At 42.1% G+C, this 20,887-nt stretch overlaps 1 protein-coding gene across 3 annotated transcripts in view; it reads left to right on the top strand.

Annotated features, from left to right (window-relative positions):
* The window catches only part of LHX3 (LIM homeobox 3), a 76,790-nt gene extending 66,385 nt beyond the window's left edge, over nucleotides 1-10,405 (top strand). For all 3 annotated transcript variants that reach the window (XM_085616029.1, XM_085616025.1, XM_085616024.1), the window contains exons 4-6: nucleotides 3,497-3,648; nucleotides 5,814-5,985; nucleotides 8,913-10,405. In XM_085616029.1, coding sequence (XP_085472155.1) covers nucleotides 3,497-3,648; nucleotides 5,814-5,985; nucleotides 8,913-9,331 — 743 coding nt within the window. In that variant the 3' untranslated portion in view covers nucleotides 9,332-10,405. The remainder of the gene's footprint in view (nucleotides 1-3,496; nucleotides 3,649-5,813; nucleotides 5,986-8,912) is intronic.
* Nucleotides 10,406-20,887: the final 10,482 nt, after the last annotated feature.

Below are 20,887 nucleotides of genomic sequence, written 5' to 3' on the forward strand. Positions count from 1 at the left end.
TCTAGGGAGAAGGGGTTAAAACCCACTCTTGGGGACAATCACACACACACTTAGAATTCTTCAGCTTCATGGCTTTTTTACACTGATACTTACTCCGCCATCTTTCGTTTCATTTCCCCAAATGCTTCAATTTCCCTATGCGCACACACGGCCATGAACATAAGAGGTGTGTCCTTTTAATAACCAACATCCCCTAACCTATTACGCTGATTTACATGCATAATGTATCCAGTTAGTACTGACCTAATGATAACTCCTAAAAATGTCTAGGCACCACCAAATATATTATTTGTTTATTTACACATTGACATGTGTTGTATGGTGTCAGCTTGGTGAGGCAATGTTGAGGAATGGCGTCTTTGGAAGCGGAGGAAATAGAAATCCTATTATTGTTACTGACATGTCCACCTGGGGAAAATTAAATGGTGACTGATACAGGTTTATGTATTTACACCTGATTTCATCATTTATGTGGTACTCTCAAATAGCCCAAATGGCAGCCTTTGGGAGCCAGAGGTCAGATAGTATCAAGAACCAGAGGAGGGTGCATGAAAAGTTTGCATTTTTAAGAGTTTCTTAAATGTCTTCAAACTGGCTTGAGCCCTCAAGTAAGAGGGAAGAACCTCGCCTAGGTCGCCCCTTTCTGTTGCCGGACCTTCTTGTGTTGGCTTTGGCAGGGACCAAACAACTGGACTCCTTGGATTTGAGATTTGGTTTCGCCCACTCTGGGTCAAGTATAAACGGGTCCTTTAGTGCTCATTTTGAGGCTGGGACTAAGGGTTTTGGAGGCAATCCTTCTACTGGCAGAAGCCAGTGTAAGTCATACCAGGCTGATGAGGTGTGATCTCGGCTCGAGAGCCCAAATATGAGTTTGGCTCCTTGGTTCAGAGGACAATAGGGCTTCTTTGTCCATGTCTGAAGAACGCTAGTTCAGCTGGAGAGCACAGGATTACTTTGTTGGTAACTGTGAGACATTGGGGCAGTAGGTGTAGAACCTTGAGTTCTCAAAACATTCTTTATTAGTTAAGTACTTTGAGGTGGAGAAGGGCACCTACTGGTTTAAGTACACTACTAGGTTTCCTGACCTCTCCCTGAAATCTAATGAGAGGTTTTTTTTAATCAAGTGGTTAAAAACAATCTGAAGTTTCTTATTTTGGGGTTGGGGCAGGACCATAAGTACACAGCCAGAAGAGCAGGCCGGTTTGGGCTGTGCCCTTTCTCAGTAAGTAGAAGTACAATACATTTGGCCTCACTTCGATCTAGTAAACGTTGGGTCTTGAATCAAACCCAGACTCATTGAAACGACATTCAAACTAGTTAGACCCCGTCTAGCGAGAAATCTGGTAATCATCAGCAAAAAGCTGGAAATTGGCATCGTTGTTTCAAATAAGACCTGGCGGGATCTTCATGGTAGCACTGACACTCATAGGTGGAGAGGGAGAACCCTCTGGGGAGGCGACTAACAGTATGTTCTTGGTTAAGGACACAAATCCCTTTAACAGAGGACAAATGTAAATCAGCCTATGGTGGATCCCTTGATTCTAGTGACCTGATGTTATATCTCAATCAAGATGTTAATCAGTAGCAGGAAGTGTGTGCTGATTGTGTGATAACTTTTGTTATATGAGGATTTGCAGTAGATATGATTGTCCTGGCAGCAATAGCACTTTGTGCCAGATACTCGTGTATCCTTTCCGTATTTTTTCTAAGATTCCACAAGTCTATCCCTACGAAGAATAACATGTTTACATTTGAAGAAATCCTTGTTGTGCTGCTTCTTCAGACATCTAATGCTTTCTCTGCATAAATGCAGCTTTTTCCACATGGTTCTTTCTGGTAGTGTCAGACTCCCTGCTATCGTGCCATGGTCCTTTCCGGCAGTGTCAGACTCCCTGCTATCATGCAATGGTCCTTTCTGGCAGTGTCAGACTCCCGGCTATCACACCGCGGTCCTTTCTGGTTGTGTCAGACTCCCTGCTATCATGCCATGGTCCTTTCTGGCAGTGTCAGACTCCCTGCTATCATGCCATGGTCCTTTCTGGTAGTGTCAGACTCCCTGCTATCATGTCCTGGCCCTTTCTGGCAGTGTCAGACTCCCTGCTATCATGCCATGGTCCTTTCTGGCAGTGTCAGACTCCCTCCTATTATGCCGCGGTCCTTTCTGCTTGTGGCAGAGTCCCTGCTATCATGCCGCGGTGCTTTCTGGCAGTGTCAGACTCCCTGCTATTATGCAGAGTCCCTGCTATCATGCCGCGGTCCTTTCTGGCAGTGTCAGACTTCCCTGCTATCATGCCATTGCACTTTCTGGCAGTATCAGACTCCCTGCTATCATGTCCTGATTCTTTCTGGTAGTGTCAGACTCCGTGATGGTCCTTTCTGGTAGTGTAGTGTCAGACTCCCTGCTATCATGCGATGGGCCTTTCTGGCAGTGGCAGACTCCCTGCTATCACACCGCAGTGGTTTCTGGCAGTGTCAGACTCCCTGCTATCATGCCATGGTCCTTTCTGGTATTGGCAGAGTCCCTGCTATCATGCAATGGTCCTTTCTGGCAGTGTCAGACTCCCTGCTATCATGCAATGGTCCTTTCTGGCAGTGTCAGACTCCCTGCTATCATGCAGCGGTCCTTTCTGGCAGTGTCAGACTCCCTGCTATCATGCCGCGGTCCTTTCTGGCAGTGTCAGGCTCCCTGCTATCATGCGATGGTCCTTTCTGGCAGTGTCAGACTCCCTGCTATCATGCAGTGGTCCTTTCTGGCAGTGTCAGACTCCCTGCTAACAAAGCATAGCTGTTTCTTGCACTGCTGGACTCATACCATGGTAATTTCTGACAGAGACAGACTCCATTATATTAATATATAGCTGTGCGTGGGAGTGGCTAAGCCGTTAGTGTATGACTTGAACATAGGTTAAGCATGTTCAGTATGTTCACGACAAAGAACACCTCGGCAACCATCACATGTGGCACCAATAGTCAAGTTTGTACCTGTTGGTTTCAATATTACAATTTCAAGTTCTGTGCTCCGCCTGCCTGGAGCAACTTATGCGTTATTACAGAATAGCCGGGGCTTTGAGTGCGTGGCCTGCAACACTAAGGCAGTTTCAAAGGTGCAAATATGAGTTCAGTAAAAAACCAAAAGAATAATAATTCTCCTATCATACTCCAAACACTTTCACAATATCATGTTCACAAGGGTCAGCCAGCACAGGGCAATTATAAGGTGTTATTTCACTTGTTGATTGCTGAGTGGGTTAATCAGTTGCTGCAGAGATAAATGTACAAACTGCAGTGACAAATTCTAATCTGAGCACAGTCGACTCTGCTTTTCATTCGTGGGAGGTCGCTGAAAGGAGGACTGTACCTTAACAATGACAACGCGTATTCACAGGGTTTTATATTTACAGGCCTCTGGCCACTGTTTCATTACACTTTATTGCTATGCCTGTGGTTTGGGGACTGTGAATGTGCTGACCATGTGTCCTCGTCTGATTGGTTACAGAAGCAGAGTCCACGGCGAAGAGACCGCGAACCACCATCACTGCGAAACAGTTGGAGACCCTGAAGAACGCGTACAACAACTCCCCGAAACCTGCGCGGCACGTGCGCGAACAGCTATCCTCAGAGACGGGGCTGGACATGCGAGTTGTGCAGGTATGGCAGATCAGTGAACACTCAGCTTTAGACTTTGAAAACCTTGGCAGATTGATTAAACTGAGAATTCATGGAATGATGATCAAATTAGGATGTCATGAAGTGACCAACATATCTAAAGGAAGAAAATTGACAAGGAACCCTCTTTCGAGCGATCAACATCAAATTAAGAACAGACAACTGCATTAAGGGTTTAGTGTGTAGTAAGTAATGGCGCTCAGCAAATATGCGTGTAGTGAGTTTGGGTGAACAGGTAGGTATGGTGCTATACAGGAAGGGGAGACCCTTGTAACCCCTCAATGTGTGTAGGGAAAACCCTACAGCAAAATAGTACAATGTAATCCTGTGCACACATACAAAATAAAATGCATAGATGCAACGTTAAATACAAGTAATATGTCCAGAGTGCTTCAGTGATACTGGATATTCTTTATTCTTATGAGAAGCGCAACCAGCCGACACGTGTTTCGTTGGGGAAGAGTAATCCCACGACTCTTCAGGGCTGAGGAAAGTTGCGTGAGCGAAGTATACTCCCAAAACCGGTGATAATTCCAACCCGGCTGGGTACAAAAGTTGCAATGAAGGATTATAGGGCAACAAAGTAACTCTGCACAAAGTCTTGGTAGTGTGGTAAATTCAGCAAGCCGGTGATAATTTGAACCCGGCAGTCAGCACATGTCATTAGAGAGATGGGTCTGAAAAAGTAGGCTTAATCATGAAATCCCTTTGTAATTTTGCCGCAAGTAAGAGATGAAAAGTAGTTCAACAAAAGTGTACTAAAATTCCGTGTAGTGGAAATCCAACCGAAATGCGGTCAAATGTATGTTCAGAGCGGTGGTAGCAAATGGGACGGACACGGGTGTGTGTTCCCCATGCTTGAGAAGAGAGATGATCGCGCGTCCTGGCGGCACCTGTTCAATCACGTGTGTGACGAAACACGTGTCGGCTGGTTGCGTTTCTCATAAGAATATCCAGTATCACTGAAGCACTCTGGACATATTACTTGTGTTTAACGTTGCATCTATGCATTTTATTTTGTATGTGTGCACAGGATTACATTGTTCAAATTAAGAACACCTTAAGGGAGTTGGATATTTTCATGTTTCATTTACAGGACACTGAAATACAACATTCTTGTGATTGTGGGCAGTGTCATGGACCACAGACTGTGCATTGATACAATGGCCTCAAGTTTAGGCAAGACTTCTCTGTAACTTAAAAGATCAATCATAACACTGTCTAACATGCCTACATATTAAAATAACACCAAGGAAGTATTAGACCCATGTATGATTAATTCTTTTGTAAACATGTTTTCAGTATTATAGTTTCTTAAATTTGCCCAGTCTTTTTCTTGTAGATATGCATTTAACCTTATGTTTGGGAACTCAGTAATAGTTAATTTGAGTTCCCATCTCTTACGTTTTGAACTAGCAGTGAAAAATAAGACATTTTATCCCCACCGCTCAGCTACACTCTAGTCCTCTCATGCCTTAAAATAGTTTCTTTTACTTTATTCTTTCATGAATTAACTAATATTATTCTTGCTTTCAGTGGTGAAGGTGCCTTTTAGTCCAATGCCTCTTTTAGAATCTGGTAGTATTTTAAAAGGGGCTGATGAAGGCTGATGAGGGATGAAACCTCGAAGCGGCCCCAGGAGGCTTGTTTCCGGTCCAGGAAGGACCCGGCTTGGCAGTTTGGGCTGGACTGTTCCCATGAGGAGCAGGGTCAAGACTGATTTGGATATGGCTGGGTCCAAACTGGGGTAGTGAAATGAGCAAAATAACAACAGATTTAACCCAGGTCTCTTGACTGGGGGCGGATGCTTGATTTGTTCAACATTCCGTCCATCATTTGTTTTTGCTGCATTAAACACCAAAATCCGCATGTTATTCCCCAGAAACTTGTAATAGGTGCTATTTATCACACCCGAAAAATAATTAGCTCAGTGGTATTGTTATTTACCAGGTGCAACAAATGGCACCTATATGTGTGATCAGGCTCTAGGTTTCCAGGAAGTTGACAGGGAAAAGTGAACTGGAAGAGGAATCACCACAGTAATTTAATCACATTTTTAATTTCTTTTTGCCTCTTCTAAGAAAATGTGGTGTATTCCCCTTTGCTTGCACTGCCATTAAAACCAATGTTCTTGTTGCACCTCAAAGGTCTGGTTCCAGAACAGAAGAGCGAAGGAGAAAAGGCTGAAGAAGGATGCTGGAAGGCAAAGATGGGGCCAGTACTTCCGGAACATGAAACGGTCCCGCGGAAACTCAAAGTCCGACAAAGACAGCATCCAGGAGGAAGGGCCCGACAGTGATGCGGAAGTGTCCTTCACAGGTAGAGATAGCAGGATCCTTTTGTAAATTAAAGAACTCAATTTGTAAACAGCAGCATATCTCAATGCTACTCAAGCAAACAATAAGAATCCAAATCCACTGGGGAATCTAATCTGCAATGAAGAGATTATACAACAAGAGGCACTAAATTAGTTTTTACAAGCAAGTGCAACACATCTCAAGGACCCTCTTTCATATACACAGTTATCCTGTCTGCCCAAGAAGGGTTTGTGGTCATGTAATGGCATATAGTCCCTGAATGAAGCTGTCATTTGTTTTCTACAAAATGTTGATTCCATCACAAATATTAGGTGGCTCCTTGGATGCATTGATATTCAGTAGTGTGGAATGGCTGCACATAATAGCAAAGAGTCTGGAATTGTGAGCCGGGGTCTGTAGTGGGATTCCGAGCAGATGTTTCATTCCTCCTTAGATCTCACTTGGGAAGAGTCCTCAGAAAGGACATGCGTCTGCTCCACATACGTCTAAGAGAGTACCCTTCCTTTGGCTTCGCAGTCCGCAAGCATATGGCTGACCTGTTGGATCTCGCGCTCTTTCTTAATAAAATAAAGCTTAATAATATGTCAAAAGAAGATGCCCTGGATTTTCTTAGTAAGTTGCTGCTGTTGGGGAGGAAATGATTTATGACCTTTGAAAACTATAGGTTAACGGGTGATGTCGGGTTACATTTCCTCCGACTACCCAGTGTTGATGGATCAGTCTATAGATGACTACACTTATGTCACAGATGAATTAGATCTCGGGGTGGATCCTCTAAATACTCATTTATTGTTAGCCAAATCTGAAAGGCTGCTCCCTTGTATCCTTTCTCATGTATGTGGCAGGATCAAAACTACTCTGCAATCCCAAGGTAAAGAATTATCAAGACTATATGTCACTCCAAAACACTTCAACTGCTTATGTATAAAATGCAATGTTTGTTTGAGAATTGCAAAACATCATAAACATCCTGATAAAACTGCATCCACGTCGAAGGCTCTGTGAAAGATCAAAGCTTGTCTGAGTTCCTGCCATACATCTAATCACTTTCGCAGTACATACATATTCTGCAGCAGTGACCAGTCCAGATGCAAATAGGGCCCTTTGGATTTCCTGGAGAGAGTTGTGTCTATCATCTCAGAATGGGAAAATGTGGCTCGAATCAAATGTCTGTTGCCTGCAATTCTGAAGAAAGATCCTCCGTGTAGATAAAGCCAGTGGCGGCATTGGAGGGCACAACTCTGATAATGAGTGGAATGTTGCTAATCGCTGATGTTGATAGAGCACCATTGTGTGGTTCGGCCTCCAAGTAGGGATCCTGTCTGGGTCATGCTCTGGCTTGTACAAGGATATCCACGAAGTGACTTTAGAGTGATCTGTGAACTTATATGGATGGGAATTCAGAGACAGAATCGCCTCCCTAGTAAGGAAGGGTAGAGATACGGCAGCAGGTAACCTGGAAGGGCAGGTCAAAGGTACATTGCTTCAAAAGAAAGAAGAATTAGTAAGGAAGAACCATTTTAAGCCTTCCAAAATGAACAATTACATCTTCCATTTCCTAGAACTAACCCTTTAGTTCTCGTACGACGGTCCAATTTAAAATCACTTCAACATCATGCCTTTGTTGACATAGTTTAGCACACCTTGATATTCCCCCCCCCATTCCTGGCATCCATGCGTAGGCCTCATTCTCTTGCATCACACTTTCATAGATCCAAGGCACACATTAAACCTGACCTTATAGTCAGGCTCTATGACGATGTTACCTCCTTTGTGTTGGCGCAGTGGGAAATAGTGACTTGCGTAGGGCTATGTGGTCCCAACTTTTAAGTTATCATTTTAAAATTGTATCACACATAGCATATGATATGCTGCTGCAAAATGATCTAGCGTTTAAGATAATACAAGAGCTTTAAATATTACTTGCAAAATTATTTAGTGTTAAAGATTAAACAGGTGCTTTCAAACTATATATTTTAGTAATACCTTATCATACTGAATCAAGTGCGATAGCTGTTTATTAAATGGACGCAATTGAAATCGACTGGTAACACCATTTAATTACCTCACAGAAAGAATAATCTTTGTCACCATCAATCTTTAAGTGACTCCATCAATTAAAGCCTATACAGACTCCCAAGCCCCCTTTACATTTGGTGATTAACCAGTCACACACATTTACATTTCTTTCAGATAGAAGGAACCCTAGTGTTAAGGCCTGTTTCCTCTATAGCTCTCCATCCCTCCCTTGGCTTCACAGCACAGGGCTGCAGTTATCATTGGTGCTGCAGGTGCAGTGGCACCGGGTCCCAGGAGTGTGAAGGACCAACTGAACCGCAGTTATGGCTGTTTTACTATCCTTCCTTGCTGTTCCCGTGTTGCTTTCTTGCCTTTGAATAATGGCCCAAGGGAAGGGAAAATTAGAGATGTGGGGAGGTGGTGGAGCAAGAAGAGGCCCATGTCTTTAACAAAATGCAGGGGAGACAAAGACCACTGTTTTAAGTTCACACATTTTTAAATTTTATTTTCCAGCCTAACATACAGTATTCAACTTGGGGTTCTGTTTTTAAACTTCCGCTTCATGTTCTGCGATGTAAATCAATTAGACTCTTCTTTCAAATTTGTAGATATTGTGAGACATGTATCTCTCCTACTTGGAAAGGACATAATTCTGATTAAGTATTAATCTAACAAGTAAAAGATATTCTGAGTCATTCGAATAAAGTTGTTATTGATATGTTTATGAGTATATTAGTCCACCAAGCTTAACAGATAACTAAACAGTAATTGTATCTTTGCAGAATAAGTTTGAGTTTCACATTTTATTTACTTTATCTAGAGCAATTTGTAGATCATTGTATCCAAATTAAATCCACAAGAATGCCTTTTCCTTTGCCAGTCTAAATGTGTCTTCTCTATTCCTTTCAGATGAGCCCAGTATGTCAGATATGAGCCACTCCAATGGGATTTACAGCAGCCTGAATGACACATCTCCAGTTCTGGGGCGGCAAGCCGGAACCAATGGCGCCTTCTCTTTGGAACATGGTGGGATTGGAACACAAGACCAGTACCGAGACCTGCGATCTAGCAGTCCATATGGCATCCCCCAGTCACCAGCTTCTCTGCAGGCAATGCCGGGCCACCAGCCCCTCATTTCAAGCTTGGTTTATCCAGACAGTGCTTTGGGGATCCTCGCCCAAGGTGGACAGGGAGTGCCTCAGTCTATGAGGGTTTTAGGGGGCAATGGACCTAGCTCTGACCTCTCGACAGGAAGCAGCGGGGGATATCCAGATTTCCCTGCCAGCCCTGCCTCTTGGCTGGATGAAGTTGACCATGCCCAATTTTGATACCAAGGTTACTCAAAGACTTAAAAGAATTATTGAGAATCATCGTCTCATTCAGCAGTGGGGAACATGTTAGGAAATGCACTGTAATGCTACCCCAGAGGAACTGCCGTCGATGGCTATCAGATGAACCAGATTGTAAAAGAATTGCATAAAGGGGCTTTCTAATAGACTGAACAGAATGAGCTACAAGGCATTTGTTTTACAGTTTTTACAATCCAAATGCTCTTGGAGCCTTTATACCATTGCATTCTTGATGAATTTTTCCAGATACTTCTCCATACATAGGACTTCTCTTCAAATGAACTCGTTCTCGAGCAAGAGACAATTCAAGACGGTCTTTCACGTTAATCAGTCACTCTTTCGAAATGAACTTTGTGAAAACCTGAGCTGTTCAAGGAACTAAAATCTATGTTTTCAACAGCAAACAAGACCTGTGTTTACCCCTGCAGATAATCATTCATCTTTTTACATTTTCAGAAGACTTTAATATGCCAACTATTCAAATAAAAGAGTATTTTTCCTTTGTATATTGAAAAAAGGCTGTTGTTAATTTTTACATTTAATTTCAGGATAGGCAACATTTCTTTTTACTTTTAAATCAAGTGTTATACTGGGAACAACACGTTTATTATCAACGATCCACTGATGATATTTTAATATATGGGAAGCATTTTACTAACAATCTAAGGTCTGCAGTTTGGATTTAAACTTTTTATTTCCTATACAACTACCTTTTTACAATGCAAAACTATCCAGGTTGCACTTAACGTCTGTTGCCAAACACTTTTCCTATTCTGAAATTTTCCTTCTTCAACATAACCGGAGCACGTGTAGCTGTTAAAGACCAAATTTTGTTCAGCATACCATAGTTCACCATTACTCTGACTCCATTTTCCATATGTATGTCTTGAATTTCTAATCAGTATCATGAGGGAGAATCACAGAACCATATGTAAATTGTCTGTAAAACTAAATATTGAATTAACTATAAATTATGTGTATGTTCTGTGTCTTTTATTTATGCTCTATTTGATGATCAAATACTACAAGACTTTAAATAAATTTGTCAACAAAAAGCAACACAGTCTTCTGTTAAAATCCTTTATGGAATATATTCATTAAAGGGTTCTTTTGGGGGTGACCCAGTATGGCTTGGTTGTTATTGTATAAATGGTCTGCTACACAATGTTGGTGTTTTCCAAACATGTGATGTAATTCTTTTAAGTCTGAAAGGTGTTTATGGCTTCATAGTCCAAAGATATTGTGACTTTACACTGCAGCATCTCAGGGAGATACCTTTTTTTGCTTAAATTCTTTAATATGTAAAAACCATAAACTGTAAAACAACAAAGGTATTTCTCATAGAAAAATTATCAAGATTACCTTCGCAAAGATTTGTTAGCTCGGTTTAATGCAAAACACTCTGTGGCGTGTTAAACCTCTGTATGAGGGGATCTATAGCCAAAGGTAGATTAAGAAAATGTGTGCACATTTTACCTGAGATTTATTAGGAACATTTTCTATTCACTTTATGTACACAAAATATTTTATTCAATTTATATATCCAACATGTTCCTTTGAGTTTATGAACCCAACATGGTTCATTGAGATTTAAAACTAATAATAATTGTAGTGCACAGTTTTGTCAATTTGTAATCTTTACATTATACTTATTACAGTTGTGATGGTGTTCAAATTAATGACATCAGAGCAATTAAGGTTTAAATCAGCTGTTGCAAATTGAATATGTGACCTGCTGCTGCCATCTGAGATGTGTCTTATTTGATTATACCTATCATATTTAATCAGTCTTATATACCAAACATATTCAATTGATTACACTGATTTTAAATTCCCAACATATTTATTTGAATACTTATATCCAATGTATTTATTTGAGTTACATATCCTAGGTAGTTCATTAAGTTTATACATTCAGTATATTTCATTGAGTTAAAACCCCACAGGCTTCCTTCCAGCAGATGTTTTATTGCAGACATACTTCAACGAATTAACTGCAACAAAATACTTTGTAAAGTATGTATATCCAACATATGTTATTAAGTTGAAGCACTCAATCAATCAATCAATCATTCGCATTTATAAAGCGCGCTACTCACCCATAAAGGGTCTCAAGGCGCTGGGGAGGGGGGGGGGGGGGGAAATCAGTGCTCGAAGAGCCAGGTCTTGAGCTGCCTTCTGAAGGAGAGGTGTTCAGGTATGGCGCGAAGGTGGCTGGGCAGAGAGTTCCAGGTCTTCGCTGCCAGGAAAGAGAAGGATCTGAGATCTACCTTTGAATACTGAGTGATCAAGAAGCCAGTCTGACTTTGTTGCCTGTTGCAATAGCAGCAGCTACATGAGGAAGGAAGACCTTCTTTGTCTTCATGGAATTTAAATATTCTTTCTGGCTTTTAATTCTTGTGATGCTGGGAGTAATACTTGTATGGACAAAATCACTGGGAGAGATACATAACTGTGAGTTTGAGTTTTAGTTTTATAAAGTGCGCAAATACCAGAGGGAGGCCTGGTTCTAATCACAAGGCACAAAGATCTCAAACAAATTTACAACTGAAAAAAATTACAACTGAAAAAAATGTGTTTTTAAAGCTTTAAAAAATATTGTGGTTCGACTCTGCACGGATGACAAATGGGAAGACATTCCAAATCTGAGCCATAATAACTGAAAAAGGTTTGTCCGTCTGTACGCGTTCTGTGTAACCTGGGTCTAATAACCAGTAATGCAGAACTGAAACGCCACTGTTTGGTGGGATGGTATTTGTGGAACAAACCAGTCATGTAATTGGACGGACCCTCCCATTGACAGCTTTATGGCAATAACACAGGGCTTTGGAAATTCAGCAAGTGCAAGCCAGCACAAATTGATCAGATGGCAAAAGGTCTGGGAAGACCTAGATTGAGCCTTGCGAACGCATTCTGAATCAATTAGAGCCATAGTATCAGCTTGTGACCTCAAGCTCAAAAAAGATTCAAAGTAGCCCAACACCTTCCATTGCAAATCGTCTTCAGTGAGTTTATCTAAGTGGATCTTTTGTGAGACCATGTGGAAGGCTGCAGACAAAATCTGCAGGAACAGACATCTACTGAGGCTTCACATTGCAAAAGGCATGGTCTCAGCAATCAAGTCAGTCTGGATGGTGTGCATTGTCTGCAAAAATTGTCACCACAACCCTCAATCTCCTGGCCTACCCTCAAAGTACCCATATATGTTCTGCCCATCACCCTTGAAAAACATTGTGTCTGGGTTACAAGCTCACCACTTGTACAACTTTCGGACATTATTTGTGGTGGATTGGTCACAAGTTCTGACCTCTGGTTTATCCCAGCACCCAACCACCTGTGGCACTCATAATTCCCGACTGCACAGCCCAAAAGTCATGCAAAATGGAGGGTTGGACATAGGCCCTTAGTCCCTCTGCCTAACCCCTGTGGGCATCCTGAGCCCACCCTTCACAAACTTCCAACTCCCGCTGTGCACAGCGTTTACCAGGGGTTGCAAAATGGTCTGCGGTGATTTGCACACAGGTTGGGGTTGGGTGCAGGGGCTGGCCGGATTTCAGACCCTATGATCAACTCCTCGCAGCTGATTTGCACGCAACTCCCTAAGAAAGGCCAACTCCTATCTTCAATCATGTGCAGCGAGTGTTGGCGCTGTGCCCAACCCAATGCAGGGGGCCAAGCCCCACTGTGTATGAAACATTGGCCTGCACAATGTTGTTTTCCTACAGTTTATTTTCTATGACCAACCCCTTAAAATAATTTTGTAAAAATGTTTTGGGTACCACCGTACTTGGTTTAGTATGCAGTACCACAGGGGTGGCCTTGCTGGGTACTATGGTGCCATGCTTTTTATGGTGGTACCCTGACAAAATGTATGCTTAAAAACAATTAAAATAAGGGAGGGTCCATCACTCTGTTGGTCAGAGTTGATCCATCATGCCACCCTGATGTCTTCATTTTTTTTTCATGACTCAGAGTCTAAGGGGCATATTCACAAGGAGTTAACTCCGATTTATCTCCACCTTAACGCTTTAAAAGTGGAGATAAATTTAACACCCCATTCACAAGCTGGTGCAAACTGCAGACAACACCAGTATTTCCGCGATAACTGCCTCCAAATTTATCTCCATGGTGGACACCACCAACTAACACTAATGAGATGCAGAGTAAGCATTCCCGTGCAAAAACACACGAGAAAACCACAACACCACATTCACAACGAACTGCCAGATCTGCGAAGCGAAGCAAAAACAGGGGATAACCCGCGGTAGCACCAGGGATTTTATACCTGCCTTTTGCTGGTGCTAAGCAGGACGACTACCCACAGCATGAAAGGGAGCCCAGCCAAGAGCCACACCTGAGGACCCACAGATGCCATGGAGGCAAGAATCATGCAGCTCCGATACCCATGAGGGTCACAACACCCACCGCCACAACCCCCAGCCCCCCACCATATCTGCCTTCTGTTGCCAACCGAATACACAATGCCAGCCAGGGCAGACCCAGAAGGAGTAAACAAACAATGCCATGCTCGTTGGTGCATAACTAGTCCACATTTCAGAAACAGCTGCTTTATGTATTTTTTTTTTCAGGAAAACGGAATATTGATCTTTTTCTAATAACCTGCCATCCCTCAGCATTCACCCGTGAATGCATTTTCAACTATCACTTGTAGTTGCTGGCTGGCAGGGTCATTCAATGGAGCGGGGGTACAGCGGTCGGGGAAAGGGCCTCTGTTTACACAGCAATGCGATATCGCCTGGGTTGAGATGGGAGTTTTCTGGCGCTGATGTGGCGATCCACAGGTATCGGCTGCTAACGCAGGAATATCTATCACCATTGCGATGGTGTTGTCGCCTGTTTTCTATGCCATTCACTGTTTTCATCGCCATGTAGCGCAGACTTGAAAATCCCACGCTAACATGGCAATGAAAAACAGGGTTAGGCAGCGTTAACTTTTCTGGCGATGACTAACGTTGGCGATAGTTATCACACGTTCTTGTGAATATACCCCTGAGTCTCCAAGTCCTGTAATGGTGGTAGCAACATTTTCTTAGATCTAGGGGAAAGGTGTGGCGCAGCAGCCAGAGTGGCTGACTCCACAGCACAGGGTTCACGATTTGATCCCCGGCAGCAGCAGCTCGGCTCAGCATCATATGACTCTGGGCAATAGCTCCCGGCGGCCCTCTGCACCTTGAAACCGTTAAGGGGGTGATTTGTTTGCACTTTACAAATAGGAAATTATTTATAGATGTTTGGGCAGGCAATAAGATAATTTTGGTACTGAAGTACGAGTACCAGGACCATAGTACCAAAATGACCGGCTGGATTTCAGTCCACTTTCACTTGCCACATTTTTCCATATATATATATATATATATATATATATATATATATATATATATATATTCACTGAAAAAACCATAGGTTTCACACATGTTATAGTTAGCTGTAGATTTTACTGATAAAAAACCAATGAAATTCCCCCGTTATAGTTACTGTAGGCAACTATAACTCACGCGACCGCAATCCTCTGCTGATGCTAATACTGTATTTAGACACTTATTTGCCCATGTCTTCTTCCATTAAATTTTAGCTATACATATATTACAAATATTTTTTTTTCATAAAGACACATATGTCATCAGCAGAGGATTACGGTCGCGTGAGTTATAGTTGCCTACAGTAACTATAACGGGGAATTTCATTGGTTTTTTATCAGTATAATCTACAGCTAACTATAACATGTGTGAAACCTATGGTTTTTTCAGTGAATTTGCAAGGTTTTTTAAATGCTAATTCCTAACTATAACGTGTGTGAAACCTATGGTTTTTTCAGTGAATTTGTACGGTTTTTTAAATGCTAACTTACTTTACGCCATTCGTGGCGTGCGCGCCCAGTTAACGCAGTTCGTTCCGTGCGCGCGCGGTGCGCTTCGCGCACCGTGCGCGCACAGTGAGCCACCGCGCGCCCACTTTACGCAGTTAGTGCCATGCACGCACGGTGGTCACGCGGTGCGCTGCGTGCACCGCGTGCCCACATTATGCGAGATGGGCCATGTACGCACGATGCGCTTCGCGCACCGTGCGCACATGGGGGACATATTATGCGCATCGTTGTGAAATGTTTTGTTTATTGTTTTCATTTGATTGATAAGCCATGCACAAATGGTGGCCTTCGGGCACCATTTGCACATGGGGTGGGGAGAGTGTGGATACTTTTTTTTTTTTAAAACATTTTTTACCGTACGCGTACGGTAAGCGTAATCGGCGATTTTTCGAAAAAAAAATAAAAAAAATGTTTGGCCTTGTGGGTTGTTTGGGGGCCCGTATATCATTGCTGGGTGATTATTATCTCAATATACTGCCCCTTTACACATTTTTGGGCTTCATTTATGCTGCTCCACTCAGAGTGCGAGAGAGAAAATGGCGGCCGCCGCTTCCTGTTTTCGGCCGATTCGAATGTTTACTAAGATCTAAGAGCCAATCAGAATCGCGCTCGCGCACGTCACCGTACGCGTACGGTAAGCGCACCGTAAGCGCATCGTAAGCTGGCTCAGATATATATATTGATTTAAAGGCTATTTTCTCAGATTCTACTGAACAGATTTACACCAAACCTACAAAAGGCACTTCCTTGACCTGAGGACTACCTCTCTGCCAAATTTCAAGTAATTCTGTTCAGCCGTTCGGGCTGTAGCTGTGTCTAAAGGTCCTATGGAAAAATGCATGGGAAAAACGCGTTTTGGGACCCCCCTTTTATCTCAGCCCCCGCTTGACGAATCCCCCCGAGACTTTCAGGGTAGGAGCGCCCCACCTATTTTGAAAAATTCGCGAGGATTCGTCGACCGGCGCAAAAGTTATTCAAAATAGAATGTTGCGGATTTCCTATGGAAACGTGGTCCTAACTATAACTACCTACTGGCGACCGCCAGTAGGTAATATATATATATATATATATATATATATATATATATATATATAATCGCTCCACTGCACCTTTGCAACGGGTCACTCCATGACGGGTGCTTCTCACACGGTGGTGCCCCGTGTATTATATCCAGCTCCAAAGGTTCTCTCTCCCAGTCGGGAAGAAAGACACAGCACTCGCGGGTTTCGTTCGATAACCAGTTTATTTCATAGCGCTTCACATACGCGTTTCGGGTTCTCCCTTCGTCAGTGTGTTTGCAATTTGTGTAACGTGGCATCGTTTTTTATATATTAAAAAACACAGCATTTCCGGGTTTCGAAATGGATGAATGACAAATTTTCCCATACAAATTGGGCGCCATTTTGGAGTGTGCAAAAATCAACATTTTAACTTAAAAGTTCTACTTTACATTTGTATATAAGCATATTGCTAAAACAATTCATACCACATTCTACATTATTGTTTATATGTTATGCATCACCTCGTCAGTATAAATGTTTCTGCACCTCCTTGTCATTAAAATCTTGCCGTGGATCGGCCATTAACGCCTCAGTGATACTGAACCGCCTGTTGCCCTCATCCATTTCTCTCATTCACGCCGTGTATCGGCCTTTTCAACCTATCTGTGTAACATTAGTTTAAAAAGTTTCAGACTCTACAATGTCGGATGAGTTGTTTCTATCCTAGATCCCTAGGTGTACATTTAACTCTTCACCACTGTTCAAACCATTCGGAGTTTTTGTCTGCAAGTCGATTATAAATCGAGATTCCAATCTTCTCAGTTTCAGTACTCGATCCCCACCTCTAATATGGAGTGGTATATGGTCTAATCCAAAGTATTGAAGTAAATTTCTATCACTGTTATGTTTCATGGCAAAGTGTCTTGCCACTGGATAATCTAAGTCCTTATTTGTGATTGCAACCATGTGTTCTAAAATTCTTATTTTCACACTGTGTATTGTGCTGCCGATGTATCTTAATTTGCAAGGGCAAATCAAGCAATACACCACATGCGTTGTCTGGCAAGTCACAAACGTACTTATGATCTTACGTTCCTTCATACCTTTGATTTCATAGCTTAAAACTCTCTTGCTAAATGCACAAGCTTTGCATCGCCCACAAAGGTAAAAGCCTTTCATATCACCCAGGGTGCCTCTCTTGTCTATTGGATTCTCTAAATGGCTATGGACTAACCTGTCCCTAAGTGACCTCGCTTTCCTAAAGGTTACTAATGGGACCGGTGAGATATCTGACCCAATTATGGGATCCTTTCTTAAAACCTGCCAGTTTTTTCGAAGAATGGTTTTTAAGGCATTGGCTTCCTCAGAATATGTTGTGATTAAACGAAATCTGCCCTCCTCTTCCTTCTTATTTTGTTTCTTTATATTTTCTCCTAACAGGTTGCTTCTGGGTATCTTATTCACCTTACGCAAGGTTTTTTGCAATAACAGTGAATCATACCCTCTGGCTACAAATCTCTCAATGCTATCATTGGCTGCTCTTGCAGAGTCACCTTCCCTAGAGGAGTTACGTTTAAGACGCAAAAGCTCCCCATATGGAATGCTATTTTTCAATTTCATTGGGTGACTGCTAGTAGCATGCAATATGCTGTTCCCTGCAGTCGGTTTCCGATATAGGGCTGTGATTATTTTGTTGTCTTGTATTCTCACCTCAAGGTCGAGGTAGTTCACTGCCACTGAACTTATCTCGCCTGTGAAGTATAAATTCACATTGTTGTTATTGAGATGTTCAATGAAATTTCTTGCTTCATCTATTGACCCCCTCCAAATGACAAAGAGATCGTCAATATATCGGTGCCATACTGCTATCTTATCTGTCCATTCAGCATTGCAGGGGGACCATACCACCTGCTCCTCCCACCAGCCTACGAACAGGTTCGCATAGCTGGGGGCGAAGCAGGTGCCCATCGCGGTCCCCGAGACCTGCCTGTATAGATCTCCATGAAAGAGGAATATATTATTTTGAAGACAAAATTCAATAAATTCAACCAACATATTATTGTGTGCTGTCAATTTCAGTGCTCTTTTGTTTAAGAAGTACTCGACCGCTTTAACTCCATGTCCATGGTCTATAGATGTATATAGACTTGTGATGTCCAATACAATTAAGACAAATGATGGTTCCCATTGTATTTTTTCAATTCGGGCTATAAAATCCTTAGTATCTCTAATATAGGAGGATAACTGCAATACTGACTGGAACAGAAAGTGATCTATAAAGACAGACACATTTTCAGTTAGACTACCCAAAGAAGATACTATCGGTCTCCCCGGTGGGTTTGTTTTATCCTTATGCACCTTTGGTAAATGATAATAAGTGGGAATTACTGGATTAGTTATCCTTAAAAAGAGATATTCCTCAGTGGTCAACATAGATCTATCGTGCCACTTTTTGATCAATGAATGATATTTATTCACACTCTCATCATATCTGCTCCTCGTCGAAATTTCATAATGGCACTTATCATTTAATTGGCGCAAAGCTTCTCCCACATATTGTTCTCGTGACATTAGAACGATATTACCCCCCTTATCAGAAGGTTTGTATACAATGCTAGAGTCCTTTTGTAGTTCTTTTAGGGCCTCTTCTTGTGATTTTGATAGATTGCGTCTTATTTCTCCTCTGTTGCCCTTCTCACGGAGTTGCAATAAATCCTTAATCACTGTCTCTGAGAAGACGTCAATCGCATCCTGGGGCATTTGTGGCAAAAACTGCGAAGTTGGTTTGAAATTGCTACACGGTGCCTCTTGATCAATTCCTAGATTTCTAGCCCTCTGAGTAATGGATTCTTCGTTGTAATCTCTACCAGATCCTTCTCCTTCTCGTAGTTCTTCTAGTAGTTCCAATGTAGTGAGGTCGTCTATTGTCGGGAGATTGTATTATTGTAAATTTTAATAGACCTCATGTGGCTGCTCGTCTATTCTGGGATGCTACTGCTATTAAGGCAGGAGGGGTTCGTGTGGTTCCTTTAGGCTATTTTTACCCGCGGCCATATCCCCCTAAATCATCTTTCTGTGATGGTGGCCAACACGAAGCCCCGAGACGCCCAACTGATTCCTCATCTTGGCCCTTACAGACACCAGGTTTCACCCAAAGACATATTGATGTCATCAGACTAACTAATAAGGCCCCCCTGGAATTAACAAATAGGTACACAGTCTTATCTCATTTGGACGAAAATGATTGACTGGCCTGCCATGCCGACCCTAAGTCACAGTTGCATGGTACGCCTACTGTCGACAGGGGAGCTGGCAAATCATTTAAAATCATAAGATGGAATATTGCTGGGCTTCGTTCGAAGAGGGATGACAGCATATGGCTGGAACAAATTAAGGAGTATGATGTTGTGGCACTCCAGGAAACTTGGGATAGGGAATGTAATTTTTGGATAGATGGATATTTATCGTATTTTGTAGCTGCTTTAGCAACAAGTTCAGGGAGAGATAGAGGGGGGCTTTTGTTCCTAATCTCTGTGAAACATATGGGTATCGCAAAAATCCTAAACACCTTATCCCCGAATTTTTTAGCTCTGGAATTTACTTTCCCAAATAAAAATAAAATTGTGTATGTTAACTTTTACAATGCCCCTTGTGGTACACACTGTAATGAAAATATCAGTGCACTGGCAAAGTTTTTAACAAATTACAAGAATGGTCAAAACACTTTTGTTCATTTCATCCTCCTCGGGGATTTTAACACACATTTGTGCCAGCTAAATTGTCAGTACAGGGATACAATTGATACTGATCTCTTGCCCTATGCACATTTTGAACATTCAATTAAGGGTGCTGTTTTAGAAGATTTACTGTCCGACGTTGATCTAGCAGAACCGGAGTTTTTTGACATCAATGACCGGGTAGCTACATATAGTGCTAGGAACAGTAATACCATTATAGATTTTATATTTGTTTCTCCTGGCTTGCTGCAAAATGTCATTTTTTATAATGCAATCCACGCTACATTCAATGATCATAACCCAGTATTACTAGAACTACGTAATAATAACCCATATTTACTTAATGATAATATAAACATAATTTTAGTACCTCCCTTGGAAATATCCGTCCAGGATCAAGGGAGACGGCTAAAATGGAGTAAAATAATCCCAGAGGCTTTTTATATCTCATTGAGTGATAAGGTGGGTAAGGAAATTAATAATTGTTTGGATCCGCTAAGGTGGGGTGGAGATATTATCTCCTCCTTTGACTTAATCTGCCAGCAGGTGGCTGTGGACCTAACATGTAAGACACTACATAAGGAGCAAAAACCACATGGCTGGTTTGACCAAAAATGCTCAAAAGCCCATAGAGACCTACTGGTGGAATTGAAAAAGAGTCCTAGAGATAATCTAGAAGTGGCCAGGTTATGGAAATGTTATAAAATGACTGTTGAGTCCCGTAAGAATGTCATAAAAAAAAACGCCTGGGACTCCTTGTATGACAAGGCTAGCCTTAAGAACAGCTCTAAATTTTGGGAAATAGTTAATTTTCCACTTTTTAACGACAAGGAAAGCACCCCGCTTGAATTAAATATATCTGAGCGTGAATGGCTAGACCATTTTGGGAAAATTTATGGCAATGGCCTCC

This window comes from Triturus cristatus, chromosome 1_2 (assembly GCF_964204655.1).
Source record: "Triturus cristatus chromosome 1_2, aTriCri1.1, whole genome shotgun sequence".
NCBI classification, from domain to species: Eukaryota; Metazoa; Chordata; class Amphibia; order Caudata; family Salamandridae; genus Triturus; species Triturus cristatus.